Genomic DNA, 21,160 nt, shown 5'->3' on the forward strand with positions numbered 1-21,160 from the left:
GGGTGTCACGATTTTGATGACAGGAATTTTATTGATAGGAATTTTATTTTAAAATGACACCAGGAAAAAGGTCACATCTGGCAGGTCCTGAGTACTTGATAAAAGCACTATGATTTATTTCAATTACATTTTTTACTAAGGCCTTTGCTGAAAACATCTAAAAAGTCTGAGCTGTCAGATTTTGACTACTGTCTCATTTCGAAGATGGAATATCATCTTGTAGATCAGGGGTCGTCAACGTTTTTTAAGCCAAGGACCCCTAACCTGAAAGAGAGATGAGCAGGGACCCCCTACTACATATATTGTATAAAATTAAGTTGCATATTAAACTGGGCCTACAATAATGTGTAAGGTGGCCTAAAGCCTTTACACATAGGCCTACCTTTTTTTATGGTGCCCTACAATACTAAGCTACTAATTACATATTCATATATCATGTTTTAATGTCAAACATACATGTGGCAGGCACCTGTATGTTGACTTTGTTGTTGTTGTTTTCTACAAATAGGCCGATTTATCTTTGCTAATAATATGATGCATTCATGTTAATGTATATTTTCAGACGTATTAAAAAATAAATAATTAAATAAATAAAAAGCATTTAACAATAATTTGCCGGCCCCCCTTGCAGTGACTCTGAGGACCCCCCTAGGGGTTGCGGACCCCCTGTTAAAGATCTCTGCTGTAGATATTAGTCTCAGCTAATGCAAATCTACATTTCCATATTGATTAATCCAACTTTATGATGTCTGCTCAGTCTCTCCTGTGAATAGCTGCTCAAAGTGCTCCCTGTTGCCTTGTATTGCTGGTTAACCTTACATTACTTAATTCCTATTGATAAAGAGAATCAATCACTCTTTGATATGCTATACACAAACAAACAGAGATATAGAAATGATTGTAATAATAGGGTGCTTTGTTTATGAAGCAGGGTTTGAAACCAGACGTTTCACCTCTAATAGATGTTAACTCTGTTCTGAACTTTCCAAAACAAATGTTTAAGTGTTTAGAACATTTTACTTACTTTTATGTTTCATTGTTTGTTTTAATCTAGCTTCGTGAATCTTTCGTATCAACTTTAACTGGGTAAATTTGCACTGTTGACCAATACCAAACCCTATTGACAATGCTGACCTTTGAGAGAACGGACAGCTAGAGTCCTGTGTAGTGGTTTAAATAGCTCCTTATAAGAAGCATGGTTTGTAGACAGTTGTTAGACAGCAGTGGACTTTAGTAATACTAGGGCTGTCAAAGTTAATGTGTTATTATCATGTTAACGCAAATTTGTTTTAACGCCACTAATTTTTTGACACATTAACGCAGGTTCTGTTATGATGATGATCTGATCTGATATATGAAGTGTATAAACTACACTGCAGACTGGAGTCTTTGAACGGGTCCAACGGCGGTTGAATGTGCTTCGGCAGGTCTGCGAATATATCCCTGGAATATGGAATGGAATCTGCCTCTGCAGAATTTTTTTCCTCCCCGGTGGGGACAAAATGTATCCCCCTCTCGAAGTGATCAATGCTACTTCACCAATAGACCATATATTATATACCTAAAATAGAAGTATTTTAGACGTGAACAGTCTATAGTGTGATAGAACGATAAAATCCGAGCGACAGCCACAGAGCTCCGTTGTATCAGCGGCAGTTGGTAGATGTGTTTAGCCGCCGATAGGTGACTGTGAGCTGGCTACAGGCACCGCCAGATGACGGTCCTTTCAAGGGCCATGGTAGTTGAGTTTATCCAAAAAAAAGTGAGCGTCATGGGGAGACAACATTAAGGTTTAGGCCAGTGCTTGAAGTGGAAAAAAAAAGGTGCCGGTACTCTCTTGCATTGGCAAATCATTATGACATTTGAGATTTCTACAGTGAAAAACTAAACTTGGAGATATTGCTGCTACAACAATTTATTTATTAACAACAATTTGTTATTTATTAACAACATAAATGTATGTATTTATTTAAACAAGTCGTGTGTGTGTGTGTGTGTGTGTGCGTGCGTGTGTGTCATTCTTTTGACAGCTGTTGTAAAATGGTGCTGCGGCTCCTTTAAGAGAGCTCCGTGCATGTGAGTGTGTGTGTGTGTGTGTGTGTAGGAAGGGGGCAGAGGAGAAATAGAGAGAGGAAGCAGACGTGTAGACTTGTACACAGTGTGTGCGGTGTCCGAAACAAACTCGACACAATTCTTTTTAGTTTCTAGGTTTTCAGCAGTGAAAAATCTGTTACGGTCAGGCTGCAAGCATCAGACAGCTTTTCCGAACTAGCGTCCATTGCCGTGTCCGTAGCAAACTTCTGATAGAGTGGGCCTTTACGTGATTTGTCAAGATCCAAGGTAAATCACATAGTGCCCTCTGGGTAGTGTAGTTTATGTAACGTTAGGGTCAATCTCTCTGACACTGACGCTTTCTCTGTCAAAGGGTAGAGTACCGGCTACATGCGAGAAGTAGTGGTACGCAAGAAAAAGTGCAGGTACGCATAATAGAGGAGACACACCAGCCCGATAATCGGCCGTCGGACCGTCTGGCGAGGTCGGTGACTCGAGTCTGTTCGGTGTGTCCCGTGCCGTCGGCTGTCCGAGGAGCCGTCAGCCTTCATTTGGGCCGACCCGACATGTTCAGTCTGGAGACAGGGCAGTTGGGACTCGCCCAGAAATGGGGAGCGGATGAGCCGCTCAAAATCTGACGAAAATCTTTTAAACTGACCTTTGTCAATCTGAAATGAAGACAGATTCAGAAACTGCACGGCCTATTTCTCGCTTAAAATGTTTTCAGAAACACGTTTTGGTGAACTATTTTAGTACAATATGAGATCGTATTCTGAACAAGCCGCCATGACAACAACCTAGAGCTCAATGCTCTAAAGACAGTGGAGATGGTTGTGGACTTCAGGAAGAATCCAGCCCCACCTGCCCCCATCACCCTCTGTGGCTCCACAATCGACACTGTGGAGTCTTTCCGCTTCCTGGGAACTACCATCTCCCAGGACCTCAAGACTGAATCATCAGCTCCCTCGTCAAGAAAGCACAACAGAGGATGTACTTCCTGCGGCAGCTGAAGAAATTCAACCTGCCTAAGACAATGATGGTGCACTTCTACACAGCCATCATTGAGTCCATCCTCACATCCTCCATCATCATCTGGTACGCTGCTGCCACTGCCAAGGACAAGGGCAGGCTGCAGCGTGTCATTCGGTCAGCTGAGAAGGTGATTGGCTGCAATCTGCCGCCGCTCCAGGACCTATACGCCACCAGGACTCTGAAGCGTGCTGGAAAGATTGTGGCTGACCCCTCCCACCCCGGACACAAGCTCTTTGAGTCACTCCCCTCTGGCAGGAGGCTGAGGTCCATCAGGACCAAAACCTCACGCCACATAAACAGTTCTTTCCCCTCCGCCATGGAAGGCCCGGAATCCACCCTGACTCTCTCCACACCCCACCTCTGGCTCCTCATGCCACTGTACCTACTCTGCTGTAGCGTCCCTTTTCACTACTGTTTAACTTATTTTACTATTTATTTTAATTTATTTTATCGTTATTAATACGTACTGTGTGTATATGTTTATACTTATATTGTTTATATCTTTTTATCCTTCTAATATTTGTATGTGTGACATGCTCCAACAACACCATGACAAATTCCTCGTACGTGCAACGTACTTGGCAATAAAGCCCTTTCTGATTCTGATTCTGATTCTGACAGTCTGGCTGTGAATTTCCGGAGAAAAAAGAACCACATGACGCGTTCGTCCAATGAGCTGCCGGTTTTCATTTTCTGGGAAATAATCAGACTGTTAATGGAAACAATACAGAGCAGCGCCGCCTGCTGCTATGGAGACGTATTACGTTTCGCACACGCGCAGAGCGTACGCTCAAGTCGGCGTCGCCTCAGTGTGTTCTGAGGCATTTTTTGGACCTCGGGGACCCGACTGATCAGTCCAACTGCCTTTTCTGCCGACGGTCGGCCCGTCTGGTTGGTGTGTCAGGGCCTTAAGACTAAAATGTACTGCGTACCGGTGAGTACCGGCCCACTTCGAGCACTGGTTTAGGCACCAAAACAACGTTAATTTTAGGAAAAAGATTGTGGTTTGGATTAAAACATTCCCGAGTAACGAACATGCGTTTCCTGGGTGAAAGTATTTTGTTTGTGTGAACTCCGCTTCCCTGCTTGAAAGCGCTGTATTTTGTTGACACCACATTGTGCTATTTCATTTTGATATTATTTTCCATTGAATATTGATGTTCATATATAAGTGTTTTGGCATGGATCACCGAGTGGCACTATCTGTATTGGAGGGGGGTGGCTGTGGCTCAGGTGGTAAGAGCTGTCTCCTACAAATCAGAAGGTTGGTGGTTCAATCCCTGGCAGTTCCATGCCAAAGTGTCCTTGGGGCAAGACACTGAATCTAAACCCCAAAATGAACCCCGAATTGCTCCCAATGCTCCATCAGTAGGTAATGTGTGTGAATGTGTATCTGATGAGCAGGTGGCACCTTTTACGGCAGCCTCAGTCACAGTGTATGAATGTGTGTGAAAGGTGAATGGTTCCTGTACTATGTAAAAGCACTTTGAGTAGTCGTTAAGACTAGAAGGCGCTATATAAATACAGTCCATTTACTACATCACACGTCTGGCACGGTCCCACCTGTGGAAACAGAAGTATTAGTGGATTTAAAATTGTTGGAAACTACTGAGATGCACCATAACTTACATTTCCTCCACTGTGTATGCTGCCACAAGCCTATTTCTCTCTGCTTTGTTTACATGCTGTTGAAAATCAAGTCTTGGTTGCTTGGCTTGGTTTCTCTTTCAGTTAAGGGGTCCTTGCCTTAAAAAACGTTAAAGACCCCTGGTATAACAGATGTCTGATTTCCTATCAGGTTACAACATCATCTCATCTAATATATTTCTATTTTATTTTTTGTAATTTAGGGTGCAGTTAAAAATATTGCAGTGCTAAACAGCAACAGAGCTGGAGCATGTGCTCGGTTCACTCATTCATGGGCCTATATGAAGGTGCTTTGTAATTTTGGGGAGGTTTCCACAAATTGTGGCTTTTGTCTCAGAGCTAGAATGTGGAAAATAAACTTCAGGTTTAGAAGTCCTGTGCGCACAGGCAGTCTAGTTAATGATACAGCTGCTGTGTATTTTTTTTAATTAAGGGGTGGCTTTGTTTGGATGCAAGAGAGCGAGGGACAAAGCTCAAAAGTAGTTGTCTAACAAAAACAATAGGCTGTTAAATTAAGAGCCAGAATAAGTAATTCAAGAACACTTATTAAATTGAGAGCACAACATTGTTTCTTTGAATAACTCTTACTTGTGTTTTGCTATGTGTCTTTATATGACACACTTTCATACTAATAAAACATAAAACACTTAAAATTCCTGCTGTGACCAAAACATGAAAATAGACACAACGTTAAGAGAGAGTTAAGGAATTTCTAACTATTCCTTTTACATGACCCCATGCCCATACCAGGTTTGACATACCATGTCAAACTAAACAAAGTTTACATCAATACAGGCTGGTTTCAGTACAACTCATGGAGATGGCCCTATAGGTTAACGTGTCTCTTATTCAGTGTAGTTGCAGGGATAATGAAACTCTAAATGTTTTCTAGACAGTATTTATCACACCAGAATGTGAGGTTCTTAATTATACCAGCAATTAGTTTCTCCACTGACAGGAAAAGGACCACGACAACTTCTAATATTTAAACAATGTATTAATAAATTATACACAACGATAAAATAGCTAGCAGGATTAAAAGAATGAAAAACGAATTTTATTCCAATCTCAAACCGCCATTTAAGGTCCATTGGCTTCAGTCTGTTAGTCGAGCAGGGTATGCTGGTTCAGATGGGGCAGTCTGGCCTTTTCACGCCACTCCGTGATCCGATACAAACAGTGGCAGCACTGAGGAGGAGCAAGATTAACCCTTAGTCTCACACAAAACACTGGCTCAGTTCTCTCACACACCGACGAGTTGATAGGCAGGATAACGTTCCTTTATTTAGCTCAAATCAGGCGTTGAATCCACCACATGAATATCCGCGTCCCTCTGCTGCTCCGCTGTAGAAGAGGACACAAAACTCTCAGATCACAACACACCCAGGCGTGGATCACACGCATAAACAACAGTTAAGCTGAGCACTTTCCTTTACTTATCTCCGTTAATGCATCATACTCAGATCTGCGCCCACTACTCATCTGGCTGTGCTTGCTTTGATCCGTCGCAGTGATCGGTGTGTTGTGGCCCGTGTGTTCGGCTCACAGTGTCCTCTGCCCTCATGCACTCCTTCCTTCCTTCTGTTCTCTGTCGTTGCTCCGTGCTTTCTGCTTGATTGCTCCTCGCTTGTCTCTTTTCACCAACAAAGTCACGTTCCACCTACACCTGTCCTTAATCAATCCATTAGTCTGGGCAGCGCTGCCAATGCCGCCAATATCAGAGAGAGAGTGGGTGGGGTCTGTCAATGCATAGCTGTTCGTAAATATTTAGACCCACCATTATGCAACCAGTGATCAAAAACACATAAGGCACAGCAATCCGTGATCAAAAACATACAAGGCACAGCAATCCGTGATCAAAAATACACATGCAGAATCACTACACAGCAAGGATAAAATAAATAGATAATTGGCACACAGGGGGTTCACTATCATTGGCCAGATGTTCCACATTTGACATATTCAGACTAAATAAATGCTGGACTGAGATAATGTGCAGATTCAGGCTGCTCTCCTTCACTGTTCGTACTTATATCTGCGAAAAGTAATCCACTATAATTCGTATATAACCTAAGTATATAACCCTGTGGGACAGGCTGTCTTGGTGTAACCACAGATAAACTTGCACTGATGAAGTTAACAGGCCATCAAAGGAAAACTGGGTTAGTAGGCCACATGAAGAGGCAGGTAGCAGCATGGTTGTCGTTGAGGTTAGAAAATATTAGGTGATATGCTGTGGAGCGAATGTGCGTGATGTGAGGTCAGTGTAGATGTAGCAGGGCAATGTTCTGGCACGTGTTCCTGGGGGTGTTGTAGCAAAGGTCACGTAAACATCCACTATGGGAGATGTTCATTTAGGCTTATTGATCCAGTGACGGAACTCATATAATCTTTTCCCGGTAGAAATTCCATTCAATAGTTGAAATGGCTTCTCAAAAGGTTGACTTGGGTGCTAAGATGTTGTTTTTCGATCTGCTGTATATTTCCCCTAAGTGTGTGTGTGTGTGTGTGTGTGTGCGTGTGTGCGTGCGTGCGTGCGTGCGTGCGTGTGTGCGTGTCAGAGATGTTCACAAGTCATTTTTTGGAAGTCCAAGTCGAGTCTCAAGTCTTTGAGCTCGAGTTCAAGTCAAGTCTCAAGTCTCTGGCCACCTGATCTGTCCCTAACACTGTTAATTAATTATTATTGTTAAATCTTATGAATTCAAAGCATGTCCTGTACCTACCATCCATACAGTACAGTATCAAAATCAGTTGTGGGGTCTTCTTAACACATCCCTCTAGCCCTCTGACCTGGTGAAATATTAACCTAAGTCTGTCACATCATATGGATACAACTATAAAGATACAACTTGCCTGCTTCCAGCATTAGCACTTTGCGATGGTTAGCTTGTTATCTGTGACTATATATGCTAACTCAGCTCACTCAAAAAAATGCCTAATGCCGAAGTGGAAATCGAGAATAGTGGCAGCGCCACACCAGTTACAGAACAACATGGGCAGAACAACATGCATGCAGTGCCAGTCCAAATTATGCACAATAAGCAGTTTGAACTCACTGATGTAATGCCATTCATTTTCTAAGTGTTAGTAAGTACGCTCAGTGAAACTGAGTCCAGCGCGAGGGAGACCCGACTCAGAGGAGGAGAGGTTAGTGAGGCCAGTGTCTCCACGGCAGGTGCGCACGGATCCTCTGCGCCACGCATGGATGAAACAATGAAATAGTAAATAGGACTACACTAACAGAAATATGTGCAGAATTAATTAATTAATAGCCTACAAATCATCCATGGGATCAATTACGCATCACATGTTTGCCCACCCGACAGCGTTTGTTCCTGGGGAGATGGATCCGTGCGTCCTGCCTCCTGTGCGCCATGGATGTCTGAGCCTCAGGAACTACTAACTATAAAGATACAATTTGCCTGTTCCCAGCATTAGCACAACACTTTGCGATGGTTAGCTTGTTACCTGTGACGATATATGCTAAATGTAACGTCTCTTTCACATTAGCAAGTGACTGACCTATCTGGGTGTGCTTTGAGATGCCTGATGAAGTTTGACGGTGTTGATCCAGCATCATTTATCTTGGTGCCACACACCTTGAATGTAGCTGTTCGCTTACTGCCACTGTTTACGAAGTTATTGAAAGCAAAACGACAAAAGGCACAACCCCAGGAGGACTTGGTGTCGCCATCGTCAATGCATTTTTCGATGTGTGAGTGTGCACACATAAGGCATAGCGCATGCAGGGAACATGCAGCTCGTCATACGTTTCCCCAACGTATATGCGCCAACAAAAGAAAATGGAAATACATGAATACATTTAGATTTAAAAAGTAATAATTGCATGAAAACAGTTTGTTGATGAGTCTTGAAGCTCGAGTCCGAGTCAAGTCTGAAGTCTTTTGGGTTGAGTCGCAAGTCAAGTCTGAAGTCAGCTGTTTGTGCGACTTAAGTGTGACTCCAGTCCGAGTCTCAGACTCGAGTCCCCATCTCTGGTGTGTGTGTGTGTGTGTGTGTGTGTGTGTGTGTTTAACTGATAAATGCCAGCTGTGTGTGTGCAGACTGGGGTGGTGACTTCTTCTTTAGTTGCAACTGGTTCCTGCAGATAGCATCAGGTTATATTGACAGTAAGCACAAACATAACTATTAATCATCTACACTGTAAGACCGAACAGTAAAAGATTGTTAAAGAAAATTTGTTCTATGTCAAAAATTCTAAAAAGTTCATTCTCTGCTATTTTTCTGTGTGATAAGTACAAATTTGTAATCTCAAGTTTACAGTGCTCAACCACTTTAATTATTTTTCGTCATTGTGCGTATGACATGCTACTTCACCGAGCCACGCACTGAGCCTGTGGAAAAGTCCGCCACTGTTGCAGCCCGTGTCAGTGAAGAATTTTTGAAGAGTATTTAGCATTAGCATGTGGACAACTTCGGTAATTTTTCTATATGTGGAAGTGAAAGAAGATACTCTGGAAAATTAACCGTGGGACTACCAGTGAAGATTTATCAGGAAACACCGCTGTGGCATGCAGCAATTTTCTGAACCTGACAAGCTAACTTTTGCCACTATGCTGACCGCACTGACTGCCATTATATTGATGTTATCGTTGGGCGCGCTAATTTGGTAAGTTATGTGTTGATTTAGCACCATATTATATCAACGTTTTATTATTTTCTTCATCAAACACATTTTGCCTGTCAGTGGTTATTTTATGCATTAAAATTATTGAGTTGAGTTTACTGTAAGCTTTCTTTATCGTTATTATCCTAATTTATATTTAATGTTTCCTAAAGGCACGTGAAAAACAATTTAAGAAGTGGGAACCATTGTATTTTGATTTTTTTTCATCTTAAAGTGGACATTTTTTTGTGTAGAAGTTTTCTGGATATTTTTATTACCGTTAATGTTCCAACAACCAGTCACGTTAAGCCTGTGACCGCTTTTTTTTCATCGACATGCATGTCTGGGCATGTTTTACAAGACATAACGTCAACTAACGTTAACGGATTTATTTCACGCAATACCGTTGTTACATTGACATGTGTTCTACATTTTGTAAGGCCAGTTAAAATGTAGGCTTGGAATATGTTTGTAAAATAACGCTATCACCAGACGCGCGGGAAGTCATTTTCGGCAGGGGGTGCTGGCAGGGGAGGAGGGACAGAGATGTAAGACACTGATGTGTCTCTACCTTATGATGATTTCGATACACCAAACGTAGCTTTGCGCTCTGGAGTTCGGCTGATAAACTCTGCCATGAGACCCTGAATATCCAGATCATCCAAAATGCCTTTGTGGACTTGAAGCAGTGCCATGTGTGAAAGTCTACTCTGAGTGCAACCTGATCTCACAGAATTCTGTGAAATGAACACGGCCCCTTAACTCAAAATCTGTGGCAGTTTCACAGAATCGCAAAATGGGTGGGGCCAGGGAAGAATTCCGTGAAATGAACACGGATTGCCGAAAATTCTGTGATGGGCCCATGGAAGAATTGGGCTTATGGTTCCGTGACACGCGGGAAGAACGGGACGGTTGGGTTTAGGAAAAGGTTGTGGGTGGGCTTACGATTCTGTGACACGTGGGAAGAACGGGACGGAAAAGAAGAAAGTGACCCTAGTTCCCGCGCCTCTGGTTATCACATATCAGTCTGTGAGGTCCAGTATCCCTGGTCTGTGCGTGGTAACTTTCTGAGATTGTTATCTCCCTTCTCAACCTGAGAGTGCCTTTTGTTCATATCTTTGTTAAGCTTATTGATTTACTGTTTGAAGAGTTTTTGGTTTGTCTTTCTGTGAATAAGTAACGTTAAGGACATTATTCTGCCACAGAGGTTAAATGTATTAACGTTAGCCTGTTTAACTTGACATCAGCACTAGCTACATTCATTATCTGCCTGCCCTCTTTTACATTTCACATAGTCGTAACGTTACGTAACTATCCATCCATCCATCTTCGTCCGCTTATCCGGTGTCGGGTCGCGGGGGGAGCAGCTCCAGCAGGGGACCCTAAACTTCCCTTTCCCGAGCCACATTAACCAGCTCCGACTGGGGGATCCCGAGGCGTTCCCAGGCCAGGTTGGAGATATAATCCCTCCACCTAGTCCTGGGTCTTCCCCGAGGCCTCCTCCCAGCTGGACGTGCCTGGAACACCTCCCTAGGGAGGCGCCCAGGAGGCATCCTTACCAGATGCCTGAACCACCTCAACTGGCTCCTTTCGATGCGAAGGAGCAGCGGCTCTACTCTGAGCTCCTCACGGATGACTGAGCTTCTTACCCTATCTCTAAGGGAGACGCCAGCCACCCTCCTGAGGAAACCCATTTCGGCCGCTTGTACCCTGGATCTCGTTCTTTCGGTCATGACCCAGCCTTCATGACCATAGGTGAGGGTAGGAACGAAAACTGACCGGTAGATCGAGAGCTTTGCCTTCTGGCTCAGCTCTCTTTTCATCACAACGGTGCGATAAATTGAATGTAATACCGCACCCACTGCGCTGCTTCTCCGACCAATCTCCCGCTCCATTGTCCCCTCACTCGCGAACAAGACATCAAGGTATTTGAACTCCTTCACTTGGGGTAAGGACTCATTGCCTACCTGGAGAAGGCACTCCATCGGTTTCCTGCTGAGAACCATGGCCTCAGATTTACAGGTGCTGATCCTCATCCCAGCCGCTTCACACTCGGCTGCGAACCGATCCAGTGAGTGCTGAAGGTGATGCCATCAGGACCACATCATCTGCAAAGAGCAGCGATGAGATCCCCAGCCCACCGAACTGCAACCCCTCTCCACCCCGACTACGCCTCGATATCCTGTCCATAAATATTACAAACAGGATTGGTGATAAAGTGCAGCCCTGGCGGAGGCCAACCCTCACCTGAAACGAGTCCGACTTACTGCCGAGAACCCGGACACAGCTCTCGCTTTGGTCGTACAGAGATTGGATGGCCCTGAGAAGAGACCCCCTCACCCCATACTCCCGCAGCACCTCCCACAGTATCTCCCGGGGGACCCGGTCATACGCCTTCTCCAAATCCACGAAACACATGTAGACCGGTTGGGCATACTCCCCAGGCTCCCTCCAGAATCCTTGCAAGAGTAAAGATCTGGTCCATTGTTCCACGACCAGGACAGAATCCACATTGTTCCTCTTCAATCTGAGGTTCGACTATCGGCCGAACCCTCCTTTCCAGCACCTTGGAGTAGACTTTACCGGGGAGGCTGAGAAGTGTGATACCCCTGTAATTGGCACACACCCTCTGGTCCCCCTTTTTGAAAAGGGGGACCACCACCCCGGTCTGCCACTCCTTAGGCACCGTCCCAAACTTCCACGCAATGTTGAAGAGGCATGTCAACCAAGACAGCCCCCCCACACCCAGAGCCTTGAGCATTTCTGGACGGATCTCATCAATCCCAGGGGCTTTGCCACTGTGGAGTTGTTTGACTACATCAGTGACTTCCGCCTGGGAAATGACAACAATCCCCCATCATCCTCCAGGTCTGCCTCTAACATAGAGAGCGTATTAGTCGGATACAGGAGTTCCTCAAAGTGCTCCTTCCACCGCCCTATTACCTCCTCAGTCGAGGTCAACAGCGTCCCATCCTTACTGTATACAGCTTGGATGGTTCCCTGCTTCCCCTTCCTGAGGTGGCAAACGGTTTTCCAGAAGCACCTTGGTGCCGACCGAATGTCCTTCTCCATGTCTTCTCCAAACTTCTCCCACACCCACTGCTTTGCCTCTTTCACGGCAGAGGCTGCAGCCCTTCGGTACCTTGCAACTGCATCCGGAGTCCTCTGGGATAACATATCCCGGAAAGACTCCTTCTTGAGTCGGACGGCTTCCCTGACCACCGGTGTCCACCACGGTGTTCGTGGGTTACCGCCCCTTGAGGCACCTAAGACCCTAAGACCACAGCTCCTCGCCGCAGCTTCAGCAATGGAAACTTTGAACATTGTCCACTCGGGTTCAATGCCCCCAGCCTCCACAGGGATGCACGAAAAGCTCCGCCGGAGGTGTGAGTTGAAAGTCCGTTGGACAGGGGCCTCCTCCAGACGTTCCCAATTTACCCGCACTACCCGTTTGGGCTTACCAGGTCTGTCCAGAGTCTTCCCCCACCCCCTGACCCAACTCACCACCAGATGGTGATCGGTTGACAGCTCCGCCCCTCTCTCATACCAAAACAAAACGGCCTCAGATCAGATGAAACGATTATAAAATCGATCATTGACCTTTGGCCTAGGGTGCTCTGGTACCAAGTACACTTATGAGCATCCCTATGTTCGAACATGGTGTTCGTTATAGATTACGTAACTAATTTGTATTAAATGCTCCAAAGATATTTTACTTAACGTTAGTGCTTTTGTGAAAGTGTTGCAACCTCGTTAACCCTTAGATGCATAAGTGGGGTCAAAAATGACACCAGCAGTTGTTTTTTTGCAATATCTTTGTAATTTTAAATTTTTATCGTTTAATCTTCCATGTATTCCTCAAACAGGTTGTCTTTGACATGAGGCCATTTGGATTTGTATCTAATCGTTATATTTTTTAAGTAATTGCATTTTTTGTATCAGTACCACACTTTTCCATACGTGGGGTCAAAAATGACTCCAAGCATTTTCTATGGAATTTCAAAGGTTAACCCTAGGAATCTTTGATTTTTATCAACTGTGACTGTCAGGTATACATTTTGTTGATCCACACATCTAATGCCAGCAGTCTCAACACCCTGAAGGTTATTTTTACACAGCAACATACATGTAAGTATTATCATAATTTTTATACTTCATATTATGTGCTGTTATAAAATATGAACTTATTTTCCACATCCATGAATTTTGTGTGATAGTGGTGTGTTATCATCATCAAATTACTACTTTGTAGTTAGCTAACTAAGCTAACACTAGCTAACTAAGCTAGCTAACATCACTGCATTTGTTGTGTAGAGAAACAGACTCTTACTATGATATTTATAGCTACCTGTAATAAAAATCTAACCCATTAGGTGGACTATTATACTATTGTTGATAACTCAATGATATCATAAGTGTGTGTGTGTGTGTGTGTGTGTGTGTGTGTGTGTGTGTGCGTGCTGTGACAGTTTGTCTTTATCCGTTTTATGTTTTCTCTATATAGTCATGGGGTGCCAGCCAGGTCTCTCGCCTGACATCTAAGATAGACTCACTCCAGTTCAAAGTTCACGTCAGTTGTATTTTGTATGTTTTGTTATGGATATTGATCAAACCACACAAGCGTGCACATATAAAAATGTACACCCGATACACATTAAACAATGAAAAGATAAACCCAACAAACACAAACGCACAATTCAAGGTTCAAATCTAATGTTCATATATTTAACAAAAAATGAAGCAAAGCACTCAAAGTCCCACAGGAAAAAAAAATGCATTGTCCAAAATTCCACAATAGAGGTCCACACAAAAAATCCAACAAAAAAACTCCACCTCGGGTTTTCCTATACTTAGTTCATTTGTGGAGCAAAACAAGAAAATCAGGTCAGTTTGGTTCAAGCCCAGTCTTGTAGTCCGTTCGTAGTGCAACAGAAACAAACAAAAAATAAAGACACTTTCAGGTAAAGTAAATAGTTTGGTGACTTACAAACTTTAGTCCAGTCAGTCAGTGAGTCACGTAGTCAGTGCAGTCTGTCCGTGAATCCAGTCCGCTAATCCAGTCCGGTGTTCAGCGGGAGCTGGGGCGAAAGACCGCTGTCGGTGAGCTGCTGAGAGGTGGAAGTGGAGTGATCTGGAGTTTTCAGGTAGGCTGAGGTGATGAGCCGTCAGAAGCGATTACAGCGAAAACGTGTTACTTCAAGGGATTAAGACTACCTCTACTCTCACTGCTGCGCAACTGAGCTGCAGCTCCGCTGACCCTGTGCACTGCCTTCCTTGCGTATCGTTCCACGCAAGCCTAATACAAGAAAGTGCGCTCCTCCCACTGACGCACACCGGGGCAGAACAACTCATCAGTCCTGAAGGCGGTTCCACTGCACCAGAACAGCTGATGCAAAAACGGGCGACATCTTCCAAACTGTCACAGTGCGCATGTGTTGTCCCGCGCGTGTGTGTGTATTTGTATGTCTGTGCATGTACTTATGCAGCTACATATTGATTCATAGTTTTGTGTGCCAATCAAAAATCTTTTTTTATGTTCTCATCTAGAGTAGCATGGCTGCTAGGATGCCTGCTAGGATTCCTATAGACCTTGCCGTACAAATGATCCTGGAAGATGAAGAGCCTATCATGAGGTTTGACTCAGGATCTGACATCTCAGATGAAGAGGACCCAATAGAGGACCCAGACTATTGTCCACCTGGAGTTGTCAGGCCACCTAGAAATGCAGGGTCACATAGAAACATACATAGGCCTATTTGCCATGGAATTTGGCAGTAATGGTGGAAAAAGTAACAGACCGGAGAACATAGGACCCTTTTTTTGAAAAAGGGTCCTATGTTCCCCTGTCTCATACAAAGAGGGGAACATCGGACCCAGGGAACATAGACACGCTCCCAAATCAACCCTATCGTGTCCCAACAGAATGAGCCGCAAGGGCTCTTACTGGGCAGAGTTACCTCCCAGCCAGGGCAGAACACCAAGCCACAATATTGTGAGAAGCAGGCCAGGACCAGCACCCGGGCTTACCACCGTCTCACCAAAAGATACATGGAGGCTGTTTATCACTGATAATATAATAGAAGAGGTGCTGACATGCATTGGATGTTTACCTTGTTTTACCTTTCTCAAAGCTGTTTTGTGATAAAAATGTTAATAAAAAGTGATAAATGAACATGTCAAACATGAAATAATTCTTTTGTTGACCAAAATATAATAAAAATCATCATCTTTAACCAAAATGAAAGAAATGTCTTAAGTTTACAGCATAAAACGCATTAATTCTAATTGGGGTAATTTTTGAGTGTAGGTATTGGTAGGTCATGCATCTAAGCGTTAACGTTTCAATCCTCTTTCTATTAAGGCTGAAGCTGAGGCAACTGGCTGACGTACGGAGTCTTCTATCTGGTATGTTCATGATGCTAAATAAGCTTATTTATTGTGCAAAATTATGAAATGTGAATGAATGCACAACACTGAAATTAGTCTAAAATATCCATACTTGTTTTCATTATGTATGCAGACTTGTGGATTTGATAGTGGGGTAATATAGTTTTACAATGGTTTGGATGTGCAAACTTTGTGCTGCTGCCTTTGATAAAAGGGAACAGTTGCTTGAACACTATTGTTTGCATCTGTATGAAGACTGTATCTGCACATTTCAGTCAGTAAATGCTTTGAAAATTCACCTTACACGGTTACGTAGTCAGACAGTTGTGACTAGTGAAAATCAGGTGGGATGTGTGTCATTCATCTGTCCTGTGTGGATTCAAGCAACCATTAATAAAACTCTTCTTAGTCATTTAACGACACATTTAAAACATGAGATGGTGCATTGCCCATTCAAAAATTGTCACTACTGTACTAATGTTTACTCTTCTTTCAATGCCCATAAAGTAGGAATAATCCAGACTGTGATGCCTCAAATGTTAAGGATGAGATTGGCTTGACAGAAACGGCCAACCGATGCCCAGTCAAACTGAATCTGATCAGGGTTCTCTTTCTCCTGAGCTGGATACCCTTGAGTGCAATCCTCTTGAGTCTACAGATGACATTGGTAAATTGCGCACTCAATTGAGAAACAATTTGGCTTCTTTGTTCTTGAAAATGAACAGTATTCTTCATGTATCAGAGATGGCTATACAGGACATAGTTGAAAATTTGGCATAAATATTCTCATTGTCCAAACCTCTCGTGAAAGACTCTGTCCTGAGGATTTTTCGAGGGCATGATCAGTCGATCAGTTATGCCCTTCTTTATGAATTAGTTGAAGCTATCATGAAAAGTAATGTTTTTGTCAGTGCTACTTTGGAAGGTGCAGAACTTCCCACTGCCAAGAGGAGGAAAACATATGTAAGGATTAACTACCCTCTGGTAATGCCTGTGCAATATACTGTAGATTCCAGTGGACACACAGCAGTGTATGTTCCAATACTACAGATGCTTCAAACTATGTTTAAAAATACTGATCTCCTTGACAAGATTCAAGAAACTAAACCATCACATGTCTCATGAAGATGGAACATATTTCAAATAAAATCAGTTATTGTCAGAAGCAGGAGGGATGAAATTGTCACTGATTTTGTATGTTGATGACATTGAACTAGCTAATCCTTTGGGCACATCTAGAAAGTTCCACAATATTTGTGCAGTATACTGGTTGCTTGCCAATGTTCCCAGTCAGTATAGGTTCAGCCTGCATGTCATACAGCTAGCTCTGCTGTGCAAAGTACCTGATCTACAGAGCTGTGGTTTTCAAAGTGTTCTATCACCTTTGTTGAAAGACTTGCACACTCTTGAGAAGGATGGCATTTTCATTGAAAGTGCTGGTCAGTCTATCAGGGGCACTGTTTTGTGTGTCGCAGCTGATAATTTGGCTGCCCATGGGCTTGCAGGCTTTGTGCAGGTTTTTTCAAGGACACTATGTCTGCAGATTATGTTGCTGTACTCAAGACCAGATACAGTCTAGTGAAGTTTCAGAAGGAGAGTTTAGCATGAGAACGAGGGCCTGCCATGATCTTCATGTGCAGAATGTTGTGCAAGGAGAAAATGCATCTCACTTTGGTGTTACGGGTGAGTGTGCTCTCAGCAAGACATTGCTGCATTTTCATCCCATTACTGGTTTCCCGCCTGATATACTTAATGACCTGTTTGAGGGTATTGTGCCAGTTGAGTTGGCCTTGTGCATTCATGAGATGATTCGTCTAAACACAAAAATTCGCACATTTCCTTATGAGCATTTCGATAGGCTTGATAAACCACAACCTATCCCAAAGACTTTTGCAGCCAAAGTAAGCCCAAGAATGGGCATGAAAATTCCACTTTGCTACGGTTGTTACTACTTACGGTAGGAAGTGAAGTACCTGAAGGTGATGAAGCATGGGCCATATTGATGGACCTTAAAGAAATTGTGCAGCTGGTGTTGTCTCCATCTTTCACCGAAGAATCGATCCAGTACATGCAAACTAAAATAAGTGATCACAGACAGGGTCTCCAAGCGGCGTTTCCAGACTTTAAGCTTCGACCCAAGCATCATTATGTTGAGCACTACCCTGAACTGACGAGGCGTTTCGGACCTCTTGTTCACTTATGGACCATGAGGTTTGAGGGAAAACACCGCTTTTTCAAAAGGGTGGTACATGACACACACAATTTCAAGAATGTCTTAAAAACTCTGGCTATCAGGCATCACCACATGATGGCATATCACTTTAGTGCACCATCGTTTTTCAGACCCCATACACAAGCCTCAAGTGTCACCTCTGTCCAAGTTACCACACTGCCTCAAGCGGCAAAAGATTTCATAGAGACAAAGACAGATAGCCAAAACATATACAGTACATCAAAGGTCTCCATAGATGGCAGGCACATATTATGCAAATGGCATGTTTTTTCTGCAGGCCACACTGGAGGACTTCCAAAATTCAGCAAGATTGAGCACATACTGCTTGTGAACAACACTGTTTCCTTTCTTTGCAGGAACTACAAGTGCTGGTACAGTGAGCATTTGAGCTGACATCCTCAGACAACTTCTCTGTGCATCAGCTGTCAGAACTAAATGGCACAGTAAGTCTCACAGCGTACCATATTGACGGGCATTTGCTATTGACACAAAAAAGATTTATTTCTATCAGATTCAAATATTTTTAGAGGTGGGGAACTGTACAGTCTCATTGAGCATTGTGAAAAAAAATAACTCTGGTGTAAGATCAAAATCAATATGCCATTAGTGACACCGCTGTGTAAATTTGATGTTATGATACTTAATCCAAAGCAATGATATATTTCATTTACAATTTGCTGGAAATTGCCTGAGTTTGTCTGGAACAAATCCTGATTGTGTGTTGCCAAACTTATGGTTCTTTATTCATCCTTTCTCGCATAGGAAATGGCAGCTCATGTCCATATCTCCACGGACATTGTTAGGAAGATGACTTTATCTTCATGTCCAGAATCTGTTGATGAGCTAAAAACAATAATAAAGGAAACTATTCTGCCCCCGCTTCTGTGTGTGTGTGTGTGTGTGTGTGTGTGTGTGTGTGTGTGGCGCGACCTAGCCTGCTACATTAGCTCGGCAGATAGCTAACAGTTTCCTCAAGACAAGAATGAAGCTTGTGTATCCTTTCCAAACTTTACTCAGGAAGTACTGTAAAACTGCAAAGAACAAAGAATACATCTCAGTATTTTATTCGGTTACAGACGTTGTACAAGAACAGTATTGATATATTGTCTGTTAAAAACGTATGAAACAAATGCGCAAGCTTAATGCTAACCTCTATGGGAAATTCCATTTCGATGCTAACGTTTAGCCTATACAATCAAAACACATTTAAAACAAACTTAACTTCATTAACAAAGGACTTCATTACTAGTATTAGTTAGTACTCAATATCAAGATAACGGTATGAGTTCGTACTTACAGGCAAACGTTTTTCTGGCCAACTTAAGTCCAGAGAGAAAAATATGTGACCGTTTCCTTCACCATGTATCATCGAACTGTAGCAAGACTGCTAGTACAACATAAACATTACATTATGTTAGGAGTCACCACTAGAGGTCTCCCTTTCCGCAGATAAACAACAGAACATGACAGAAACATTTAAGCTAGACTTTGACTTTAGCTTATCAAACCAAGAGCCAGACTTTGATGGGCATTTGTGTTCCCTTGTAGAGAGTGAAGGTCTGAGAGTGATGTCAGTTCAGTCGCATCAGATGACACAATAATATTGCCTCATGCCCTTACTCCAGACAGGACTGAGAGATGGCCTGATGTATGTCCAGTGCCCGCATTTTCCTACGAGGTAGAACTCATTATTGGTGAGGGAAATGTTACATATGAGAGAAAAAGAAATCCCTTAAGCTATCTAGGGGACAAAAGCATGGCATCCTTGAGACCCTTGCAGCCAAAATGCATAGCTTCAAAGCATATCCCAATAATAGGGATATTTCAATGGTAGCTGAAGCACTTGTCACTAAGCATCCTTGTCTAAAAGAGCCAGGATCTCGGACAGGATGGTATGGTTGGAAAAATAGTCTAAAGTTTAAGATGGGGAACTACCGCTCTAAGTTGAGCCGGGCAGGATTTAATGAGGTAGCTGTAAATTCTGGGAAGAAGAGTAGAAACAACCCAGAGAAACAAGCTCCCCACACTAACATCAAACGACTAAAGAGGGCAGAGGTACATTTTCTCCCTAATTTCCCAAGAGGCGAAGATGGTGCAAGCCTTGAGCAATTGAGACTCCAAATTGTGGATGAAGTTAAGATGAGTGACAAAAACCTTCCCCTGATTGCCAAGTTAATGCAGACTACCTTCGCTCTGCGGTGTAAAGAAGTCATCAGTGTTGACCTACCTGTTGGAGAAATCCTGGAACGCTGGCCTGCCCTTAAAATGGAGTCACGGGTAAAATGTGTCAGTGAATTCAACAATTTGATTCAGATTTACATCAACTATAGCATATGATTTGGTTTAAGGATCTGCATGTTTTTCACCAAATCTGACACAGAACAAGATCAATGTTTTGCCATTATTGGACAATAGTGTAGCATCTTTTGTTGCTATATATATAGATATATATATATATATAGTCAGACTTGAACAGATTTTTTTTTATCATTTGTGCAGGTCTGTGCCGAGTTTCACAGAATTGCAAACATCAACCTGAAGAACCACTTCTTTGTGGATTTGGACTGTCATGCCCATCGTCTTCAGAGCTTGTTCAGGAACAAAGCTGCACGCACAGGAAAAGTTGCCGACATTCTGGGTCAGCTCTTTAGAGCGTATGACCTCCAGGTTAGTTAGTTATGCTTCTTGGTTCTGCATAGTGATACTAAAGTGGATTTTGGTGTAACCTTTTTAGAAACCCTCAACTCCTTAGACTTGAGAAAGGTCTTTATTGTAAAAGTATTATGTGGCTATGCTGTTTAACATCTAAAGTGAAGAAATATGTTCTCACACTCCAGGAACAAGTTGATGTCCATGTTAGACGAGCTGCTGTCCTCCGTGCTCTCTCTGCATATCTAAATGAGGATGACTCTGGATTTCTGACGCTGTGGGATGTAAGTCATATTAATTGTTTAGAAATTGGTCTGTGAAAGTTGATCATATGATCATAGAATACAATTGTTCATTTTTGTCAAATAGTTACATTGTTTCATTGTTGTTGTATAAAACTCTGAATAAATTGTGTAAAAAAAATTGTGTAAAATTGTCCTGGGGTCATCACAAATTGAGCTTGATTGTGTGAGGAATAAGTCCTCAAAGATTGTATCTTCTTCTGCTCAGACATCGATCAGGTTCTACTTGCA

General features: G+C 43.0%; 1 protein-coding gene and 1 long non-coding RNA gene across 2 annotated transcripts; both read left to right on the forward strand.

Moving 5' to 3' along the window:
- Window positions 1-9,174: 9,174 nt before the first annotated feature.
- LOC116042210 lies at window positions 9,175-18,412 on the forward strand. The gene is made up of 3 exons (XR_004103153.1): window positions 9,175-9,361; window positions 15,720-15,763; window positions 18,335-18,412. It is a non-coding gene; the product is annotated as an uncharacterized LOC116042210 (long non-coding RNA).
- Window positions 18,413-19,529: 1,117 nt separating this feature from the next.
- On the forward strand, window positions 19,530-20,947 carry LOC116042201. Its single transcript, XM_031288321.2, has 3 exons — window positions 19,530-20,255; window positions 20,478-20,645; window positions 20,816-20,947. Exons 1-3 carry the CDS (start codon window positions 19,764-19,766, stop codon window positions 20,945-20,947), a joined length of 792 nt encoding a protein of 263 aa, XP_031144181.1. The 5' UTR covers window positions 19,530-19,763.
- Window positions 20,948-21,160: the final 213 nt, after the last annotated feature.

This window comes from Sander lucioperca, chromosome 1 (genome assembly GCF_008315115.2).
Source record: "Sander lucioperca isolate FBNREF2018 chromosome 1, SLUC_FBN_1.2, whole genome shotgun sequence".
NCBI classification, from domain to species: Eukaryota; Metazoa; Chordata; class Actinopteri; order Perciformes; family Percidae; genus Sander; species Sander lucioperca.